Here is a 22,630-nt window from a genome sequence, read left to right as displayed (position 1 = left end):
GGGAAAGGTTTGGAGGAAAGTCACTCAATTAAGGCCTACATTAATGAGGCCTAGTTAATTAGGACAAACTTAAGAGAGTTGTGGCATTTCATTCCATTTGAAGGTAATATGATTGAGGTAATTAAAATAATAAAGAGGTTACACTTGGTCCTGGATAGGTTAAATGGCAGGAGATGCTTCTACTTTCAGAGAAACTCCAAGCTTTGGAACAAGTTTTAGGTTCGCGCAGTGTCTCTCTAATCTCCTTCAACCGAGCAACACTCTGAGATGGAATCAGAGAGCTATAGTATGATACGGTGTAGAATGAGGCCACTTGGCCTATCCTGCCTGTGCCACTCCTTGAAAGAGTGATCCAATTAGCTCCACTTCTTGAAAGAGTGATCCAATTAGCTCCACTTCTCTGCTCTTTCACCATAGCCCTGTAATTTTTTTCCCCTTCAAGTATTTATCCAATTCCCTTTTGAATCTGTTTCCACTGCCCCTTCAGGCAGTGCATTCCAGATCATTACAACTTGCCGCATAAGAAAAATTCCCCTCGGCTCATTGCAGGTGCTTTTGCAAATTATCTTAAATCTGTGCCCTCTGGTTGATGATCAGTGTTCCTCTAAATTGTCTTTGTCGTGGGTGGTCTGAAAACTCCTCTGAGCGCCACTTTCTTCTCCATGAGAAGATTGTATTTGAAAAGTCACAGAACTTTCACAAAGTTGTGCAAGGCCTGATTATTTTCATGCGTGGTACACTCTAGACTGCTGCACGTGCACCATCTTGGAGCGAACATTGCTCTCTTCCCACTGATCCCATTCTCCCTCGCCTTGAAGGTCCCATTTCACCTTCCCCTCTCACTGGTCCCAATCTATCTCTGCTCTAACAGTTCACATTGCCCTTCTACTCTAATGTATCCCATTCCACTTCTCTTGACACTGGTCCCATTTTCTCTCCCTCTTTGCACATTCTATTCGCCCTCTCTCACACCTTCCAATGTACCACTTCTGCCTGAACCACTTGCTCCTGTTCTGCCTCTTTTCATGCATCCCATTGGACTTCTACTCTGTCATGTCCCATTCTATCCCTCCGCTTGCTACTTGCATTCTAGCCTTCCTCGCATGTGTCTCATTCCACCTCACTTCACCACATCCTGTACACCTGGCTCTCTCTTCCCAATACAAGAGCCCACACTTTCAGGAGACCAGATGAAATGGAAAAGCAGCAAGGATGATGCGGACAGCTTAAAAGTTGGGGCTTAGATCATAAACAGCCTGAAAAAATCCATTCATTTCACCTAATAATGAAATGAAAGTCCCATAATCTGGTCTTTCATCCATCATTCATCAACCTAGACAACTTCAATTAATCTGCCATTTCTAGGCTGGTATACATGGCTCAGTCAATGCTAAAGGCAGGAGTTCATTGGCCAAGTCCTATGTATATAGCCTAATGACCCAATCTGTGTCATAAATTTACCTGTCAGAAAGGTAAATGAGCCATTAGGTGCTCATTGAGACTAAACCTTAGCCCCAGACTGATGTGTATTTATCTGGCCATGGCAGGTTGTGCTCATTGGATTTCTGATCTTTATTCGTTGTGTAGGCCTCTGCAGACTCCTGAAGACAAACGTGAATGGGCTCATCCACTGCACAAAGGGAATGTGGGATAGGAGGAGCAACGCTGGTCTTGTAGCCCCATCTCCAAGCCACACTTCCCTTTGAGCACTGCATAGCGAACAAGAGTGAATTTACCTGTACCTGCCAGTATTATTCACTATCTTCAGAGGGGCCAAGTGTCCCCTGTTATTTATATATACTTTTGTTGCCCTGATCACCATCTCCATATTCTTGTAATCCTCAGCATGCTCCTGATGTGGAACCGATATCAGTTCAACAGCTGGTCACTGAAGCCTGCCAGTCTGCCCTTGAGGAGATCCAGTCCGACTCCGAGACTGCACACAGCCCAGAGGAAGCCAAAGAGCCTGATGAAGCCTCGGAGGACGTTGATGTTGAAGTGAGTGATCCCGAGCGGGGGGCCGTGGAGTCTGCCACAGGCTCGTTCAACGAAGCGGATGAGGAACCGAAACACTTCAGCAGCGAAGAGTCAACAGATGAAGAAGAGCAAGATCGAGATTCACCGAGCATTCTTCCACCATCGGTGCTCGGGCAGGCCAGCCTCATTGCAGGTCACTTCATGAATAGCAGATCAAGGCGCAATAGTTTGGCAGCAGATGACGGCAGGTCGTACGGCTGTCCAACACCAAAGGCAACGAGCAGACAAAGTAGCCTCGAGAATGGCGACAAAGTGCTGCGGAACAGTGGCACGTTTGACACGAACGCTAACTGCAAAGTGAGTGTTTCTCAAGTCAATAATAGCCTGGAGAAGCACTTTGATGAGCCTGACTTCAGTGGCCTGGAGGACACGTCATCAGAGACGGATCGGAATATTCCGAGGAGACGGGACTCCACGCTGTCCAGGCGGGATCGCCTGCTCATTGAGAAGATTAAGAGTTACTACGATAATGCAGAGCACGAAGACGCCAACTTCAGCATCAGAAGGCGAGAAAGCCTGTCTTACATCCCAGCAGGCTTGGTCAGGAACTCCATCTCCAAATTAAATAGTCAAAAGAAGGAAGAGGATTTGAGAGAGGTCACATTGAGAAGACGGTTTGCTGCTTCCAGTGCCACTGTTGCCCATGGTACTGGGCCACCAACTTGCACTTTACTTGATCTTCCAGATGCCATCACCCAAACAAGTTCTCGCTCTTCTTCAGGATCAGGTCAGATTTCAGAGCCTCAACAGCCAGTGTCTAATAATCTTGTGGAGGAAAGCCCGCCTTTGGACTTTTCAAGGGACACCAGCCCCGTTTCCCAGGACCCTATTGCGGAGGATGAATTCCGACCTTCTGTGGACATGATTAAAATCTGGCAGGAGATGGAAAGCATGTCCGACACTGCAGCAGAGCCTCCAAAAAGGGCAAAGCAGAAACACGAGACAGCACCAAGGCCTAACTCAGAGATGCTGAAGAAAAGGGAAGTTGAGAACACGGAACAGTGCCAAATAAAAGAACTCAGCAATGGCAGAATCATTTTTGGGCTGGATTTCAACGAGCCATTGGTTATTGTGGAAGACAGTGATCTAAGTGCCATAACGGAAGAATCACCCCTTTCCTCTCCAGCGAAGTTCGCTCATGAAAGTGGACTGCAAGTAAGGCCAAATAATATATCAGAAAGCGACGATAGTGGGCATGCTGAAGAATTGTTGCCTGCTCACAAATCTGCTCCATTGTCTCAAAGACCTTTGCGCGTCCAACTGCCCAGGTGCTCAGAAGCAGAGAATAAAACTGCGCCACCAGGCACCAGTTCCAACCTACCTCGGAAGAGGCACGGCCATCTAGCTCAAAGCACAAGACCACATATAGCCCAGGCAGGATCGAGGGCTCAGAGCGAAGAGTTGCTGAGAGAGGTGACAGAGAAGGTGAAGACCAAGGTCTACCAACTGGCAAGGATATACAGTCAGCGAATTAAGAACAGCAAACCAGTGGTTCGAAAGAGAGGGCAGCACTTAGAGGAGGGGTTGATGAACGATGAAGAGGAAAGGGGAAAGGAAATGGCCAAGTTGCCAAATTTTCAAGAAGACAAGAAGGAAATAGTTGTTGATGGTGAGTACACTTTAATTATTTTCATTGCTATTGTCTATGAACACTTCATATTTGCTTGTTTTACTAACAGCTCAACAACTACAATAGGATCTCTATTAATAAACAACAACTTGCATTTACACAGTGCCTTTAATGTAAAACATCCCAAGATGCTTTCAGACAAAATTTGACACTGAGCCGCATAAGGAGCAATTAGACCTGGTCACCAAAAGCTTGGTCAGTGAAGTGGATTTTGAGGTCGAATGAGAGGTCTTGAAGTGGATATGTTTGGGTATGGAATTCCAGACACGGCTGCCAATGCTAGAATGATGTAAATTGGAGGAGGACAAGAGGCAAGAGTTGGAGGAGCACAGAGATTCTCAGAGAGTGGTAGGGCCGGAAGTGTATAAAGATGAGGAGTGAGCCCATGAAGGGATTTGAATGCAAGGATGAGAATTTTAAAATTAAGGTGTTGCTGAACTAGGAGCTAATGAGCACAGGATGAATGAGACTAGGGCCATTTAGGCTTTTGGCAGCAGAGTTTTGGCTGAGTTCAAGTTTACGGAGGATGCGAGGTAGCAGGATGGCCAGGAGACCACTGGAATAATCAAAATAAATACACTTGTTCTAATGAGTTTTCCTTCACAGCAAGTGTTACCCAACTTAAATGTTCACAGTTTGGGAGCTTATGTTCATCCATCAGGTGAATATGCAATGACCTCTGAGATCTCTGCGTTCCACCAATTCTTGCGGCCAAGCCTTCAGCTGCCTAGGCACTAAGCTCCCTCCCTAAACCACCCCCCACTACCTCCCTCTCTCCTCCTTTGAGGCACACCTTAAAACCTACCTCTCTGACCAAGTTTTTGGCTATCTGTCTTAATATCTCCTTATGTGGCTGTGTCAACATTTAGTTTGATGAAGAGCCTTGAGCTATTTTACTAAACTACAGGCGCTTTACAAATACAAATTGTTATTGCCCCATCAGGAGGAATTTAGTCTCATTGTATATGGTTAGAGTAACTCATGATCAGGAAGAGGGGGAGGAGCAGTGTCACCCCATGAAATAATTGGAAGGCGAGTCCTGAGCTCCATAAATAAGGTGCAGTGGTCTACTTCACCAAATTGCCTTTGGGTTTTGATATATCAAGAGTATTGTTCCATTACTAAATAAAGATACAAGTTTTGTGCTCCAAGTATAACTTGACAAAGGTCACAATTTTGGCAATAGGTTAGGGATGTCTGCTGGTTGTTGTGATGACATTCAGCTTAAGCTCACTCCATACAAGTACATGCCATAACCTTACCAAGCTGCCAAGGTGAGTCATTCGTAATGGAATAATTTTGTCCATATACAAACGTGCCAGACAGGCAGCTCATCACCACCTTCTCAAGGGCAACAAAATGCTGGCCCAACCAGTGAAGCCCACATCACATGAATGAATAAAAAGAAAAGACAGGAAAACACCAACCGGTTCATCAGTCCAACCTGACCAGATCATGACCAGATACTTCCTACCCTCCTCAACTCCCCTTCTGTTTCTTTTCCCAAGTATCTTAAACCTGTCTTCCGGTTATCAACCCTCCTTCCTGTAGAAACAGCTTCTTCTTAATTGACCTTTCAAAATGTTGAACACCTCTATTAAATCTCCCCTAAACCTTCGCTGTGCTAAGGAGAACAATCCCAGCTTCTCGAGTCTCTCCACATATTTGAAATCCCTCCTTGTAGGTACCATTCCAGTAAATCTCCTCTGTGCCTTCTCCAAGCAGTTGAACTTAGAAGGTTGGAATTTTTAAAATCTCTGTATATGCAGTTGTTAGTGACCAAGAATTGTTCCTTTTTTTAATTATTTGTTTCTCTTTAACCTCCAGCTGATAAGCCAAAGATGACACTGTCTTTGCCTTCCTATGAGCATGTCATTATTCAAGAACAGATGCTGTTGGCACCATTGATGGAGGAACCCAGCACTCCATCTCCAAGCAAGGATTTGCAAGCAGTCCTTCCACCTTCCCCTAGGATCCCTTCCCCTAGACGTTCTGTCGTCAGCCCAAATTTAGCGTCTCCAGTGAGGTCCCATTCCAGGAGCCCCCTGAGTCCTACTGAAACGGAAACCTTCCTATGGCCTGACGTTCGGGAGCTCCGCTCCAAGTATGCCTCGGTGGATGGTCAGTTTGCGAAAAATTTGACACAGAGGGCAGCCGGAGAAAACCTCTTGAGGCTGACAGAAGGCGCCCACTCAAAACTGGGCCGAGTTGCCAAGAGCATGTCCATGCCAAATGGAATGATGGAAGGTAGAATGTCCCATTTCAGTTCTCCGGAACAAGAGGACAGATTTAAACCATCCAGCGCAAAGGTTCAGTTGTCTAATGCGGCTTCTGGAGCTGGGGCAAGGAAACAGTTGCATTCTGACTCTTCCATCCACTATCTTGGACAGGCAGCCCCTGAGAGTTCCTTCAGAAACCATGTGTCGTGCTCGAGGACTGCTTCATCGGACTGTAGATGCGCTGAACTAAGTTCCTGTTCAGATTGCAAGCACTGCCACTTTACTAAAGATGCTGAAAGCACCCAGTGCGTTTCTTCAGAGCTCACCCTGCAAGACGATCAGAAAGTCATCATCGTGGAGAACTTGCCATGTGACAGGGATGGTTTGAGCAGTCATAGGAACGATCAGACCGCCAAAGACAGCAGCAGTGGTGGTGTGGGCTACATCCAAATCAAGTCTCCGACATCGCACGAGAAGATCTCCATTAGGGCCGTCGTAGAAAGGTGCAGGGCCTATCAAGAGTCAGAGGAGTATAAGATGAGGCAAGAGAGTGAGGGCAAGAGCTGGAGGCCAGGCACTGCCAACCCAATGGCCAAGCTCCACAGTTCCAAGGGAGCTGAGAAGGAGGTCTCCTCAACCAAATGGCAGTCAGAACCAAGGAAGGAGATGAGCCAGCTCAGCAGGAGGACAGACCTGGGCCAACAAGGCCTGGTGAAGAACCTGAGAGACAAGTTTCAAAGCTTGAGTTCGGCCAGGTAAAGCTTAAGCTGACTTCGTTCTCAGATGCCTGATATATCAAACCACTGTTCCTGGTCAAATGGGTGTAAAATATTGTTCAAGATGTGGTATTCTTTTGGACAAAAGGCCTAGAATATTAACCAGACCTTTACTGAAATGTCTAGAAACTGAAACTAGTAAATGGTGTTGTGATGCTTAGCCTGTTTATTTATCAATCCTCAATAAATTTATAATTGAACAGATCTTTGTTTTGTGCACACTCATGTTAATTTAAATGCTCTCTTTAAATTGCATGGTCGTTGTCCCAGCAATTCCAGTCCACACTATAGGTGGCCACGTATTCAAATTTGCCTGGCCTCCATTGATGTGGGACCCTCCGACTTCACACTTATCAGCTTCCTTCCTTCCAGAAAGGGCTTTGCCATGTCTCCCAATATCTTTGTTTGCATGAATTATTGTTTCATGAGGTCCATGGCCTCATCCTTCCCTACCTCTGTAACCTCTTCCAACCTATAAGCCTCTGAGATCTCTATATTTCTTAACTTCTGGCCTCTTGAGCATCTCCAATTTTAATAGTCCCACCATTGGCGGCCATGCCTTCAGCTGCCGAGGCTCTAATCTCTGCAATTCCCTCCCTGAGCTTGTCTGCCTCTCTCTCTCTCTTCCTCTTCCTTTAAGACACCCGTAAAACCTACCTCTTTGACCAAGCTTTTGGTCTCCTGACCTAATATCTGTTTATGTAGCTCATGCTGTGAAAAACCTTGGGAAGTTTTACATGTTAAAGGTGCTACATAAATGCAAGTTGTTTTGTAGTTTTCGGTGCCTCGGGAACTGCTAGAGTAGCTCCATGGGTTAACACCCTGTGCGAAATGTCTGCGTTCAATGCCTCATTCTGTGTTGGATTAACTGATCTCCACTGAGGCAGTACATGTGGATGTTACAATTGGTTTCAATGTGCCCCAAACCGTGGAGGGTGCAAACTAGCCTCGGGTTCCTGCCCCCGTTTACTAATCCAATGACCCAGATTGGACGGTGAAGGCAGGTTATATACTGAACACAGGGTTAGGCCCCATTGTGATTGCCCGACTGTCAAATAGTCAGCACTCACCAGGTTAATGTATAAATTTGAGCCAGCTCTTTCCCATGTTCCAGATCTGACCTTGAGGAAAAGGAGAGATAGCTGCAGTAGATGGTGGGGGTTGATTATTAAGAAATGTTGATCCAGACAACTTATCAAAGTTGGGGGAGAAAAGGAAAAGAACTTGCATTTGTATCGCACCCTTGATGACCTCAGGATGTTCCAACCAACTAGGTTTCTTTTTAGAATTGCAGTCGCTCATAATGGGAAACGGAGCAACCAATTTATGCACAGGGAGATCCCACATTCAACAATGTGATAATGATCAGGTAATCTTGATGTTGGTTGATAGATATTAGCCAGAACACCAGGGAGAGCTCACCTCTCTTCTTCAAATAATGCTATTAGATCTTCTGTGGCCACAAAGGGCAGGCGGGGCTTCAGTTTAACATTTCAACTGAAGGTTGGAACCTCTGACAGTGTGGCACTCCCTCAGTGCAGCATTGGGAGTGGCAGCTTAAGTCTTGCATTCCAGTCTCTGGAGTGGGACTTGAACTGATGACTTAGGAGGCAAGAGTGCTGTGCACTGAGCCACGGCTGACACTTTCAAAGGTTCAGAAGCACCAAGGTTTTTCAATCAGGTTGAAAATCTGCTACAATCATGACCAGATCGTCACATGTTGAGTGTCTCAGTTGAATGTCAGAGGTTGGTTAGCACCATAGTGTCACCATGTGTAGCCTGTGTGGGACTACCAGCTTCAGTCTCACTGCCAATACTCTGTGCATGCCTCCATCTGGCATGCATTGTCCTGTAGAATGTGTGCTCTAGATTCATATATTTGGTTGTCACTCGACTCTCCTGTGCAGCGACCTCTCAAAAAGACTGTTGTGTTGAAGCCTGAGTGTTCACTGGATGTCTTGCCATAACCACTTAACTCGTGACAAAACTGAAAACATTTGCACACTGCCTGTGATGTCTCCATAATGGTCACAATATCTATTAAAATATTCTGTGTTTTTATAGATATCTTTATCAATATGTATTTAAATTTTAATGACCACTTTGAACTGTTACTTGTACATAAGTAAAAAAACTATGACTGCAAATTAATTGGTTGCATTCGTTGAATTTGAAGTGGCGCGGGTATAGTTTTGTTGGTAAACTAGTTACCTTCTGAAGTCCCATCGTGGAGGGAAATCCACTACCTCGGAAGGTGGGGAGTTGAACCCTACGACTCCCCCCCCGCCCCGGCCATGATTTGAAAGGCTTGGGTTTCGTGTCTCTCCTGGAACAAAGGGAGGTGAAGAGGTGGGTCAACTGTGTGACTTGTGCGACCAACTGGATAGGGGTTGAGTATCAAGGTCTTTTCTCATCCTCCTTGTCAGATATAGCTTATACCATTCCCTGAACTGAACGTTTTCATTATAAGAAAGTTCTAAGGATGTCTCAAAGTGATTTACAGCCAGCAAAGTACTTTTTCAAGTGTAGTCACTGTTGTAATTTTGGGAACGCCGTAACCAATTTGCACACAGCAATAGCTCACAAACAGCAATGAGATCGTGGTTGCAGTCAGTTTACTTAGTGGTGTCGGTCGAGGAATAAATATTGGGTTGGACACCAGGAAAATCTCCCCTGATCATCTTTGGAATAGTGCTGTGGGAATTTCTGCACCCACCTGATGGGCAGATGGGATTTAACAGCTCATTTAAAAGACAGCACCTCCGACACTGCAGCACTCCCTCAGTACTGCACTGGAGCCTCAGCCTAGACTTTGTTCCAGTCTCTGGAGTGGGACTTGAACACATGACCTTCTGGCTCAGTGGCTGCAAACAGTGCCAAGCTGACACCACTATGGAAGCAAGATACTCATTGATGGAGCAAAAATTGATTCCTGCAGCGACCCCTATTATTCACTTCATACAGACATTGGGCAATTGAGCAGAAGGGCTTGTTTCAATCTGTGCTGAGTAAACCAATCTCAGTTGGGAGGCAGTATAGATGCTACAATTGTCCTTCAGGCCACTGGAGTGGGGGAAAGAGAAATAATCAGGCTGGATTGTCACTCCTGATGCCAGTTACAGCAACATGGAAAAGTGTGTGTGTGTGAACAATGGATGAGGACAGCATTATCATGGCTGTGACATCTCCCATGTTCAGATATTCACTGCATGGGCTCACTAATGAGGAATGGATACATGAACGGGATATAGGAGGACAAATGATACTTAACAGAAATCAGTGTTCACAGGAGAGGAAAAGGGAGACAAAGTGGGTTTTGAAACCTCTTTAGCCAGGCTGGAGGGGAGGAAGGCACATTGTGGTCCAGACTCACTTTCCTTTTTGTATCAGCTGTGTTATCTCACACACTTACAGCCAGGAAAGTCATGTTAACGTCAAACAAGAAGTGGTGGTCAGTTTGAATATCTTGGGACCTGCCTTTAATCGGGAGCTGGCCATTTCCAGAGCAAAGTGGCTGCCCATCTTGGGTTGCCAAGATTGAACAGAAATATAAGGGCAATTGTAGCACAGAGTTCCTGGTACTAGATGTCTGCAGCATGTTTCACAAATTCATTGTCATAAGATTAGGTTTGCCAATCCTCCAGGATTGCCCTGAAGTCTCCAGCAATTAAATATCAATCTCCAGGACACAGCTGCAAGCAAACCAGATTGGTGTTGGCGGGGGCGGGGGCGGTGGGTGCTGGTGGAAACCATATGGGCATTTAAAAAGCTGTTAAATAACATCTCAACACTTTTCTTCTTAGACATAAAAAAATTAGACATGGGGAGAATTATTAAATTTGGTAATGATAGGTGTTCAGTTTCCAATTGGTGTGGGGAGGCTGTGGAACTTATGGGTGACTAGTGGCAGGAATGTGGGAGGCGGGTGGTCATCAATGAGTCATTGCGGCACAGGAGGCCATTCAGCTCATCAGGTCAGAGTGATGTGATGAAAGCTCCAGGGATACACCCAACCAATGTTGGGAACCCTGTAGGGGATAACAGATAACTGGGAATGAGTTGCAAGTTAGTAATTCAGCCAAGTACTGGAGATGGGGCATATATGGTTGAATTACTGCCTTGTTGCTCATTCTCAAACAATTCTAAACATCGCTTAGAGAAACACAATTCTATTTATTTCATAAATATTTTTGGGATAAGTGATGGAACACATTGAACACAGGTGAAAGGCTAATTTGCATCAACAAAAGTCTTGTGACCACTGATATTGTTTTCAAACAGAACATGGGTTTATGGTCAGTACCATAGTATTTATGAAGCAGTGTAGAGACATTTAGTGACCATGAGACAAATTAGTAACTGCCTAAGGATTTTGATGGTGACACTGCACAACTTGGACAGGATACACCAAAATACCTTTCACTAATGCTGAGGTAAGTGGAAGTGTAGAGCAAAGGTGGAGAATGGAAATCTCCTTATGTGATACTGGAGGATTTGTGTTCATGCACAAGCCTCAACTATTGCAACAATATCCTTGCTCTGTCTCACCCTGCACCATTCATAAACTGGATCTCACCCAAAACTCTGCTCCCCACATCCTTATTCGCACCAAGTTCCATTCAGCCATCACCCATGTGCTCGCTTGGCTGCATTAGCTCCCAGTCTGGCAACGCCTCTATTTTCAAATCCCTCTGTAGCCTCTCCCCTATTTCTGTAACATTCACCTGCCCTATAGCTGTCTAAGGTCTCTGCATTCGCGCTCCAGTATTGTCAGCTATGCCTTCAGCTGTCTCTAGGCCCTCAGTTCTCAAGTTCCCTCCCTAAACCTCGCTACCCCTCTCTGAATCATTATGGCACAGAAGGATGCCATTAGGCCCATCGTGTCTGCACTGGCTCTCTAAATGAGCACTATAACTCAGTGTCATTCTCCTGCCTTTTCCCCGTACCCTTGCACATTGTTTCCATTCAAATAATCATCTAATGCCCTCTTGAATGCCTCAATTGAACCTGCCTCCACCATGCTTCCAGGCAGTGCATTCCAGACTTGAACCACTTGCTGAGAGAAATAGTTTTTTCTCACATCACATTTACTTCTTTTGTAAATCATTTTAAATTTGTGCCCTCTCGTTCTCGATTATTTTATCAGCAGGAACAGTTTCTCCTTATTTATTCTATCCAGCCCTCTTATGATTTTGAACACCTCTATCAAATCTCCTCTTAGCCTTCTCCTCTCCAAGGAGAACAGTCCCAGCCTCTCCAATCCATCTTCATAACTGCAGTTTCTCATCCCTGGAACTATTCTTGTCACAGGATTTTTTTCTTGTACTTGAGGTCAGGTGGTTTAACATGTAAAAGATGGCACTTCCAACAGCGTAACACTTCCCAGTACTGCACTTGAGTGACAGCCTGGATTGTGCACACAACTCTGACTTGGGTCTCAAAAACACCTTCTGACTTGGATGACAGTAATTCTACCGAGCCGCAGCTAGCGTTACTTTCTGACCTCTTCCACATTCCTGCTTTTAATCACTTTTAGAGGCAGCTGGCACCAAAAGAATGTACTCTACCAATCTGTGCACTCTCAGGTGATGGTAAGCACAATAACTGTGTGGATGCAATGTTGTGTTTAAAGCATTCTCCCAGACTACTGCTGGCCTGATTATGCAAACTGCATATATCCTTAAGTGTACAGGATGGCTGTAGAGTCACCTTACTTACCAGTATTCATCAGTACACAGGATATATTATTGTACCTTTACTTCCTACTTTCTAATCCCAGATGTAATCTTGTCCTGAGAATGACTGCTTGAGCATGCGGTCCTCAAACTAAGATGCTGGAAGTACTTCTCAAATGCATATTTTCCACTTTGTTTTGAATTCAGAAATAGGATCTGTTAAAGGAGGGCAGCACATTTTGAAATGTCACCCAGGTGTAAGAGAGTAGCGGTTCAATTTTCCATTATTGAACCCACCCAATTTTCTGCTTCATGATTGTTTAATGGGAAGGGAAACACTCACATTGACACACAACCTTAGACCATCCCAAAGCACTTCGCAGACTAAGTACTTAGTCATTTTAATATAGGAAACAAGGTAACCAATTTTCACAAAGGACCCACATACAATGCTGAGATAATGACCAGAAAATGTCTTTGCATTGTTGGTTGGCACCTGCCAGAAATTACCCCTCCCCTCCCCTCTTCTTCAAACAATGCCAGGGTATCTTTTATGTTCACTTATTGGGTAGATGGTTTAACATCTTGTCCAAAAAGCACATCTGACAGTGCAACTCTCCCTCATTCCCACAATGGAATACCAGCTGGATTAACTCTGCAACATTGGTTTTAAATCCATAACTTACTTGCTCAATGTCAAAATTACGACCCAGAGTCGCAGTTGATACCTGCAAGATCTTAACAGCATGAAGTCACCATATATAAAAAAAATACAAATAACCTTTGTGTAATAAAACAGTTCAGAAAGCCTTTTCATGTAATTTATTGTAGTTAATATACAGCTCTGCACCATTCAATATATAACCTTGTCTGAAAACAAAACTGTTCTCCATTGTGAAAACTGCTTGCAGTCCCAATGTAGTGATTTTTCACTCAAAACTCATCCACACACACGCTGACTAAAAGGGATTAAACCATCACGGGAGGTCCAAACTCTAATCGGTAAGAGATAAAAGCTTGTTGCCCCTTTTGTATATTTGACCAGAAGCCTATGTTTCCCTCTGGCTGATTTCTGCTAACGTGTTAGATGGAATACGTGTTTTTTTTTGTGAGGGGCAGGGCAGGGGAAGACAAGGGTCTTGTCTTGAAGTTAAGGGCAGTGTCACCCTCTGCAATCCATTCCACAAAGGGTTCGATCTGGTTAGTGAGCATTAGAGTACATCTCGGCTTCTGTTGTAGCATCCAGGATTGTAAAGAGCCTCAGGGTGTGTGGGGGGTGCTGGGGGCTCAGGCACAAAATTATCAATTGTAACCAGGTCAAATTATCACCTGAAATCTACGGAGATCACAGGTACTCTCAGGCACAACGTTTTGAAAGGATCAAGAATTGAACAAAACTTTTGTCCAGAGAGAGAGAGGTCACTTTCCCCATGATGTACTAACATAGGCAAAATCCTACGAAAAGTAGAGCAAATGGAGCTCTGATTTTTTTTTCCCCCGTCATCTCCTGCAATACTTCATAATAAATGTCTTCACAACCATGAATAGCTGCTGAAAAAAAACTTTGCTTTGGGGGGTATAGCCATCGGTCACACCTCTGGACTTAGTGCGTTTCCATTAAGTTCCCCACTGAAACAAGTTCCTCCTCCACACACCCCATGCCCAAATCCTCCACATCGCCGTGTGATTTAAGCTTATAAAAAAAACTGGCGAGAAGCTGAAGTCGATTGCAGCTCACAAGGATCTGATAACAGTTACAGGAAAAGACAACAACTCCTCCACTGCCTCAGGAGCAGGAAGCTAGCCACCACCCCCCACCAATCGCCATGCCAACAGCACAGTCACTGCGTGGCCTTGGTCTTCTTGCTCTTGCTCTTTTTGTCTTTCTTCTTCAAGCCATCCATGTGTGCCCGTAGCAGATTTGAATATGCCTGAAAATCCAGAGCAGTGAAAGAAACTGAAGCTTTTAAACAAGTTACGCTGGACAATATCAACATAAAAGCAAAAAGACAGCTCCTAATCCTTCTAGCTTAAAAAAAATCAAATTCATCGGGGAAGGAAGAAAATAATAAATCAAAGTGCATTTGGCTTGACACCAACTTCCCTCAGCCGTTCCCCAAAAGTCACCCCCGACAGATCTGGTCTGATTTTGAAATGAGTAGTGTATGGAGTTCTTTATGGATCTGTTCCTGTGCGATATTAATAGTATTGAACAGAAGATTAGCATTTAAATAACATCTTTAACACAGTCCCAAATTGCTTTACAGCCAATGAAGTGCTTTTGAAGTGTAGTGGGGAAGGCGTCGTGGTATTGTCGCTGGACTAGTAATCCAGTGACCCAGGATAATGCCCCTGGAGACCTGGGTTCGAATCCCACACGGCACACGATGAAATCTGAATTCAATAAAAATCTGGAATTAAAAGTGCAATGATGACCACTGTCAATTTTCTGAAAAACCCATCTGGTTCACTGATATCCTTTAGGGAAGGAAATCTGCTGTCCTTACCTGGTCCGGCCTACATGTGACTCCAGACCCACAGCAATGAGGTCGACTCTAAACCGCCCTCTGAAATGGCAGTATCAGACCACTAAAAAAAGCCTGCACTGTGGGTGTACCTACACCACATGGGCTGCAGCAGTTCAAGGTGGCAGTTCACCACCACCTTCTCAAGGACAATTAGGGATGGGCTAGCCAGCGATGCCCACATCCCAGAAATGAAAATGAAAATCACTGTTGTAGGGAATGCAGCAGATTGTGCACAGAAAGCTCCCAGAAACAAATTATATGAATGAGTCATGTGTTTTAATGGTGTTGGTTGTGGGATAAATATTGGCCAGGGCACCAGGGAGAACTCTCCATTTAAATAGTGCTGAGAGATCTTTTACATTCAACTAAGGGGGCAGATAGGGCTTCAGTTTAACATCTGATTACTGCACTAGAAGTGTCAGTGTGGATTACGTGCTGAAGTTTCAAGTGGGGCTTGAACCCATGACATTCTGACTCAGACTAAAGTGCCACCTGTAGTATGAGGGATTGTAAGGGTTAATGTGTGGGACTGTATAAATAGCAGCTCCTATAATGCTGATGCAAGAGAACGCATGACTAAGAGTTAAGAGGGAGAATGTTCATTCTTCAACAGTGTGGCACCTAGTTATGAGTAGCTGTACATAGCTTAGTTATACATAATAAACCAGTTATTGTTTGAACACCAACATCTCAGCAATTATTCCTTAGCTAGATTAAGCAACATACAACATGGTGTTATAAGTGGAGTCTTACAACACCACCCAGAGCCTAGGCTCACACTGGAATTCAAAGTGACAAAATCACCCCCAAATATTCACTGCAAAGTGACCCACTGGAAATGGGCAATAGGAAGCAACTCAACCCTGTGGCAGACTTGGCAAGTGCATACCCCATAACCAGGCAGGTTGGCTGTACTTCACAGCACTAGTGTTGACTGTCCTAATCGCCTGGCACTTGTGTGGCACGAATGTTACTTGCCACTTATCAACTCAAGCCTGAATATTGTCCAGGTCTTGCTGCATTTGGACATGGACTGCTTCAGTATCCGAGGAGTCGCAAATGGTGCTGCACATTGTGCAATCATCAGCGAACATCCCCACTTCTGACCTTAAGATGGAAGGAAGATCATTGATGAAGCAGCTGAAAATGGTTGGGCCTAGGACATTACCCTGAGGAACTCCTGCACTGACTACATTCAAAATTCCTACATCTTGAATGAGACCAATGATAGCTGGTTAGAATGGAATTGATAGACCGCCCAGATTCCAAGAACAAATTTTAAACTTTGACCCAAACTCAACATTAGATAAGTTTTTTTTAAAAAAAACTAAAGCACAGAGGAGTAGATATGTTCACAGATACTTTACTTTGCTTCAGGCTCAGCTTTTCCAATGCTCTCCTGTCAAATCTCCCACCTTCACTGGGAAAGGTCATACGGACTCGAAACATAAACTCTGTTTCTCTCTCCACAGATGCTGTCAGACCTGCTGTGTTTTTCCAGCATTTTCTGTTTTTATTTCATTCTCTGTATCCTGTATTCTAACTGGAGCTATGCTCTCATCCTCATGTTTAAATCTGTTAAAGGTCTTTCTCCCCCACCAGCCCCCAACCCTATCTCTAACCTTTTCTACCCCTCAACCCTCCAAAATCTGGTTCTCCAATTGTGATCTCTTATCTAACCTCATCCTTCAGTGGTGGCTATTGCCTTCAGTTACCAAGGCACTAGGATCTGGAATTCCATCCCTAAACCTCCCCACCTCTTCATCTCTCTCTCTTTTACGATGTTCCATATAACCTCACTGCAACCAGGCTTTTGGTCAACTGTCCTAATGCTTCTGTCTTTGGCCGAGTGTGTCAATTCTGCCCTGTGAAGCACCTTGGGGTGTTTTGGTATCTAAAAGGTGCTATAAAAATGCAGGTTGCTGCTGGTTTACATCAGCGTTAAACTTCACATCTCATTATAGGGCTGGGAAGGTAGCTCTTGAATTATTCTAAATTACTAGCAATCAAAAATGGGAAAAGGTTGGTGGAAAAACAGACCAAAAACATTTCTGTTCCAAATTAATAGTGCCCATCTCAGAGGGTGTGGTGACATCTAGTGGTGTTCAATAGTACTGCACATTGTTTAGTTTTTTTGCCAGCGTTGTCCAAAAACAAAAATGGAAAACAGGGAAAATAATGCCCAATTTAGCTACATCTAATCTCACTCACACCAGGTGTCCATGATCATTAACTGATTAGCAGCAAGCACCTTGGTCTATTCTCTCCCAATCCAGGGTATCCCTACCTTGGAGACAGTCAGCTGTTTTTTAATTCATTCACGGGATGTGGGCTTTGCTGACTGGGCCAACATTTATTGTCCAGCCATAGCTGCCCTTGAGAAGGTAGTAGCGAGCTGCCTGCTTGAACCACTGCAGTCCATGTGATGTTAGGGAGGGAGTTCCAGGGTTTTGACCCAGTGACAGTGAAGGAATGGTGATATATTTCCAAGTCAGGACAGTGAGTGACTTGGAGGGGAACTTCCAGGTGGTGGTGTTCCCATGTGTCTGCTGCCCTTGTCCTTCTGGATGGTAGTGGTCATGGGTTTGGAAGGTACTGTCTAAGGAGCCTTGGTGAATTCCTAATTCAGCAGAGACCAGGGAATGAAGATTGGGCCTTGCTGGTTTGCAAAAATCCACCAAGCCCCACTAGTGCCAACTGAGTTGGTAGTTTTAATGCAGAAATACATACGGAGGCATACCATACTCAAGGAAGGATATACTGGTCTTTGAGATTCACCAGGGCTTCAATGGGTAGAGTATGAGGACAGGTTGCATAAACCTTTGAGCTCTATTTCCTTGAATTTAGATGGTTGAGGTGTTGAATGATAAAGGGATTCAATGGGTATATGAGTAACTACTTCCTCTGGTGAGGGAATCCAGAACAAGGGGACATAAATCTTAAAATTAAAGCCAAACCATTCAGGAGTAAAATTGGGAGGCACTTTTCACAAAGGGGAGTGGAAATCTGGGAATGTTCTTCTTCAAAAAGGTGTTGATGCTGGAGAAACAATGGGTTTTCAAAACTTAGATATATTTTTGTTGGATATCAAAGGATACAGAGAAGAGGAAAAATGGAGTTGAGGTACAGATCAGCTGTGACCTAACTGAAATGGCAGAAGAGGCTCTCGAGGGGCTGAATAGCCTCTATCTGTTCCTGTTAAGAGTTATTAAAGGTTGCTGGTCATCCTAACTAATGGGTGTTCATTAGATAGAGGACTGAAGAACAGCGTGTGCAAAAAGATTTGTTGGGTCAATCACACCAAAATGGTCACCAAATTGTAATGCACTGCAAATATTTTTTCAGTTATGGGGAACAGTCTCCACCATCAAAATCTTCTGCAGTTGGTATAACCCTGGGAGAATTATAGCTGACTATTTGAGGAACTGATCCTACTTCATTCTTTCTCCCCACTGCTACCTCTGAAGCTTTCAATACAGTCCCTTTAAGAAAGGGGCTTGTGAGAAGGGCAGAGACAACTTTCCACAGCAGTGACTCCCGCCATTTGTTAAAGAGCTAGTGCATTAGTCATGTTAGCCTTTCAAGTTAGATGTATTCAGGATTCACATCAATACAATGGCACACTATGCACAGAGTGAGTTTACAGACTTACCATCTGGAACCTGTTCACTTCCTTGGAGCTAATCTGGAAGTAAAAAGAAGGAATTTAAATACATGAACACATCGTTCAGGGAACAGCTACTGCTGATGACTGGCTTCATAATGCAGCCTGAACAGGTCAATGTGGGTAACCAGCCACACACCCCAGCACATACACGAGTGGATGTCCCCCTACATTGTTCAGAGTAAGTCCATGAGGAAACAGACTCTGGAACTCTCTTCCTCCAAAATGCTGTGGAAGCTGGGGACCAATTGAAATTTTGAAGTCTACACTCGATGGGTTTTTATTAGGTAAGCGTATCAAGGGATCCGAAGAAAAAGTAGATAAATGGGGCCAAGATATAGATCAGCCTTGATCTAACTGAAAGGGGTAGGGGGGGAGAAAATCAAGCCTGAATGGCCTCTTCCTCCCATTTCGATATTAGCCAAAGCCAGTTGGTCACCCTCATCTCACTACTTACCACTGTGCTGATCTTCTTCTTCCCGTCAGTTGCCCTCAGTAGACACTTATTGTCAGCAGGGTCAAAGGTATCGGGGTTTCCCTTCCGTGGAACTGGCTTTGTCCTACCATCATCTACAGAAAGGTACATCTTAAATTCTGTCCAATCTCTTCAATTCACATACTCCATAGTTTATGCCTCTCTACTTGTGTAACATCCTCCAGCCCTCAAAGATCTCTGGTCTTTCAATCCCGGCCACTTCCACATGATAATACTGTCAGGCAGAGTCAACGTGTTTTTGTGAAAAGGAAATATAGTGTTTGACAAATTTATTAGAGTTCCTTGAGCATGTAACAAGTAGGGTGGATAAAGGGAAACCAGTAAATGTAGCGTATTTGGATTCCCACAAGGCATTTGATAAGATGCCACCTAAAATATTACTGCACAAGATAAGAGCTCATGCTGCTGGGGTGGTATAATAACTAGAGGATAGGCTAACTAACAGGAGGCGAGTCAGGATAAATGGGTCATTTTCAACTTCGCAAACTGTAACTAGTGGAGTGCCACAGGGATCAGTGATAGGGCCTGGCCTCAACTATTTACAATTTATATTAATGACTCGGGTGAAGGGACCAAATGTACTGTAGTCAAATTTGCTGAAGAGACAAAGATAGCTGGAAAGCTTGTTATGAGGACACAAAGATTTTACAAAAGGTATGTGGATAAGTTAAGTGAGTGGGAAAAAATCTGGCATGGTTTGGACAAAATGTGAACTTGTGCACTTTGGCAGGAAGAATAGAAAAGCAGATTTTTTTTTTTAAATGGAGAGAGACTGTAGAATGCTGTGGTCGCGAGGGATCTGGATGACTGTGCAAGTGAATCAAAAAAGTTAGCATGCAGGTGCAGCAAGTAATTAGGAAGGCAAAGAGAATGTTGGTTTTTATTTCAAGGGCCATGGAGTGTAAAAGTAGGGAAGTCTTGCTACAACTGTACAGGGCATTGAGAGACCTCGCCCAAGGTACTGTGCACAGCTTTGGTCTCCTTACTTAAGGAGGGGTATACTTGCATTGGGCACAGTTCAGAGCAGATTCACTAGGCTGATTCCTGGGATGAAGAAAGGTTGAGTACTTGTACTTGTAAGGTAAAAGCATCACAGGATATGCAGGTAAATGGAGTCGAGGTGCAATTCAGGATGATCTAATTGAGTAGTGGTGTGGGATTGAGGAGCTGAATTCTAATCCAAAAGGTTAGAACTGGAGCCAATCTTTATAAATATATATTTATAAACGTATTTAAAGTTAGACATAAGCAAATCTCCTAACCCAATAACCATAATTTCAGTGTGTGTCTATTTATGACAGCACAAGTAAATCCCCAGTTAACACATTCTACTAAACAAAAAGTTAATATACAATTAATACTGAACGGTCTCCTCCTGCTCCTAATGTACCCAATACAAAGCAAACCATTTGTGCATTAAAACTCACATTTCTTCATGGTGAGGTAAATACTTCCAGAGGTTCGACATTTCTGGAAAAGCCGGGTCAGCTCAGTCAGAAACTAGAGGGGAGAAAGGTGATCAGTGTCCGCGTGCTGCCAAAGCATCATGCAGTGGTCAGAATGAGAAAAACATTAAGAATTGTTGTGTGCTACCATTCTTCAGATCATTCCACACCAAACCGCCCCCCCAACCCTACCTCACACCATCCTGAAGTTAATACGCTCCCACCTACCCAAATCCCCCCATTACCCCAACCCTACACAACTACTGCCAGTATCACCCCACCCCCAATTTTACCACATATCCACTCCCACTGCCCGTGTTACAACCCCAGTGCCAACTGTCCACCCTCCACACTGCCCCAGTGCTACCACATCCCCACCACACTACACCATTACCCCAATTTGGCCCCACATCCTCCACACCCCAGCCTCCCACACTGCCCCAGCATCTCAACACTGCCCCACACTGCCCCAGCGCGACTACATCCCAACCACACTATTTGTTACTCCACACTCCATCATTACCCCAATTTTACCCAAAGTCCCCCCCCCAGGGCCCCCCCACACTGCTGCCCCCCCCCCCCCCCCCCCCAGGGCCCCCCCACACTGCCCCCCCCCCCCCCCCCACACTGCCCCCCCCCCCCCAGGGCCCCCCCCCCCCACACTGCCCCCCCCCCCCCAGGGCCCCCCCCCACCCCACCCACACTGCCCCCCCCCCCAGGGCCCCCCCCCACCCCACCCACACTGCCCCCCCCCACCCACACTGCCCCCCCCCCCCCCCAGGGCCCCCCCCCACACTGCCCCCCCCCCCCCCCAGGGCCCCCCCCCACCCACACTGCCCCCCCCCCCCCACACTGCCCCCCCCCCCCCCAGGGCCCCCCCCCACACTGCCCCCCCCCCACACTGCCCCCCCCCCCCAGGGCCCCCCCCCCACACTGCCCCCCCCCCCCCAGGGCCCCCCCCCCACACTGCCCCCCCCCCCCCAGGGCCCCCCCCCCCACACTGCCCCCCCCCCCCCCAGGGCCCCCCCCCCAGGGCCCCCCCCCCCACCCACACTGCCCCCCCCCCCCCCCCCCAGGCCCCCCCCCCCCCCCCCCCAGGGCCCCCCCCCCACCCACACTGCCCCCCCCCCCCCCCCCCAGGCCCCCCCCCCCCCCCCCCCCCCCCAGGGCCCCCCCCCCACCCACACTGCCCCCCCCCCCCCCCCCCAGGGCCCCCCCCCCACCCACACTGCCCCCCCCCCCCCCCCCCCACCCACACTGCCCCCAGGGCCCCCCCCCCACCCACACTGCCCCCCCCCCACCCACACTGCCCCCCCCCCCCCCCCCCCCCCAGGGCCCCCCCCCACCCACACTGCCCCCCCCCCCCCCCCCCACCCACACTGCCCCCCCCCCCCCCCCACCCACACTGCCCCCCCCCCACCCACACTGCCCCCCCCCCCCCCCCCAGGGCCCCCCCCCACCCACACTGCCCCCCCCCCCCCCCCCCACCCACACTGCCCCCCCCCCACCCACACTGCCCCCCCCCCACCCACACTGCCCCCCCCCCCACCCCCAGGGCCCCCCCCCCCACCCACACTGCCCCCCCCCCCACACTGCCCCCCCCCCCCACACTGCCCCCCCCCCCCACACTGCCCCCCCCCAGGGCCCCCCCACACTGCCCCCCCCCCAGGGCCCCCCCACACTGCCCCCCCCCCCCCCCCGGGCCCCCACACTGCCCCAGTGCTACCACATCCCCACCACACTACTTGTTACTCCACCATTACCCCAATTTTACCCCACGCTGCCACAGCCCCCATGCTCCCCCAAACCCTAAACTGCCGCAAGCATTACGCCCCTCTTTCCCATCCTCTCACCGAGTCACTCTCCAGCAACACCATGTCAGTCTCACTCCTACAGCTCAGCCTCTTCACCGGAAACAGCACCGTCACCGGAATCACGTCACCACACCCGACCGAGCGGAGCGGCGCGGCCCGTGTTTTTCTTGGTCCGCAATAATTTTTGGTTTTGTGCACCTGGCCGCACACTTCAATTCCTGCAGGAACGGAGCCAGCAGCATTGTGACGTCACTGTGATGATTGACACCAGGGTGTTAATGTCAGAATGTTTAGGGTTAGGGTATTTATTACTGGAGTTGGGTTTAGGGTCAGGGTATTTATTACT

The 22,630-nt window shown here is 46.7% G+C and overlaps 2 protein-coding genes across 3 annotated transcripts in view; one reads left to right on the top strand and one right to left on the bottom strand.

Annotated features, from left to right (window-relative positions):
* Positions 1-8,809, top strand: part of LOC144693318 (pleckstrin homology domain-containing family G member 3-like) — a 201,215-nt gene extending 192,406 nt beyond the window's left edge. Inside the window, exons 19-20 of the mRNA XM_078563111.1 lie at positions 1,846-3,646; positions 5,495-8,809. Of these exons, the coding sequence (XP_078419237.1) occupies positions 1,846-3,646; positions 5,495-6,645 (2,952 nt within the window). The 3' untranslated portion in view covers positions 6,646-8,809. The remainder of the gene's footprint in view (positions 1-1,845; positions 3,647-5,494) is intronic.
* srp14 (signal recognition particle 14) overlaps positions 1-22,426 on the bottom strand; it is an 82,133-nt gene extending 59,707 nt beyond the window's left edge. The window contains exons 1-5 of one of the 2 annotated variants that reach the window (XM_078563110.1): positions 22,324-22,426; positions 20,453-20,525; positions 18,987-19,099; positions 18,518-18,550; positions 13,145-14,268 (exon numbers count right to left, since the gene is read on the bottom strand). In XM_078563110.1, coding sequence (XP_078419236.1) covers positions 14,179-14,268; positions 18,518-18,550; positions 18,987-19,099; positions 20,453-20,525; positions 22,324-22,347 — 333 coding nt within the window. In that variant the 5' untranslated portion in view covers positions 22,348-22,426 and the 3' untranslated portion in view covers positions 13,145-14,178. Of the gene's footprint in view, positions 1-13,144; positions 14,269-18,517; positions 18,551-18,986; positions 19,100-20,452; positions 20,526-22,323 lie in introns of those variants that run through there. The other variant, XM_078563108.1, reaches the window with a different exon arrangement.
* Positions 22,427-22,630: the final 204 nt, after the last annotated feature.

This window comes from Cetorhinus maximus, chromosome 18 (genome assembly GCF_964194155.1).
Source record: "Cetorhinus maximus chromosome 18, sCetMax3.hap1.1, whole genome shotgun sequence".
In the NCBI taxonomy this organism is placed as follows: domain Eukaryota; kingdom Metazoa; phylum Chordata; class Chondrichthyes; order Lamniformes; family Cetorhinidae; genus Cetorhinus; species Cetorhinus maximus.
The sequence above is the reverse complement of the archived record's forward strand: the minus strand, read 5'-3'. Positions and strand labels throughout refer to the sequence as shown.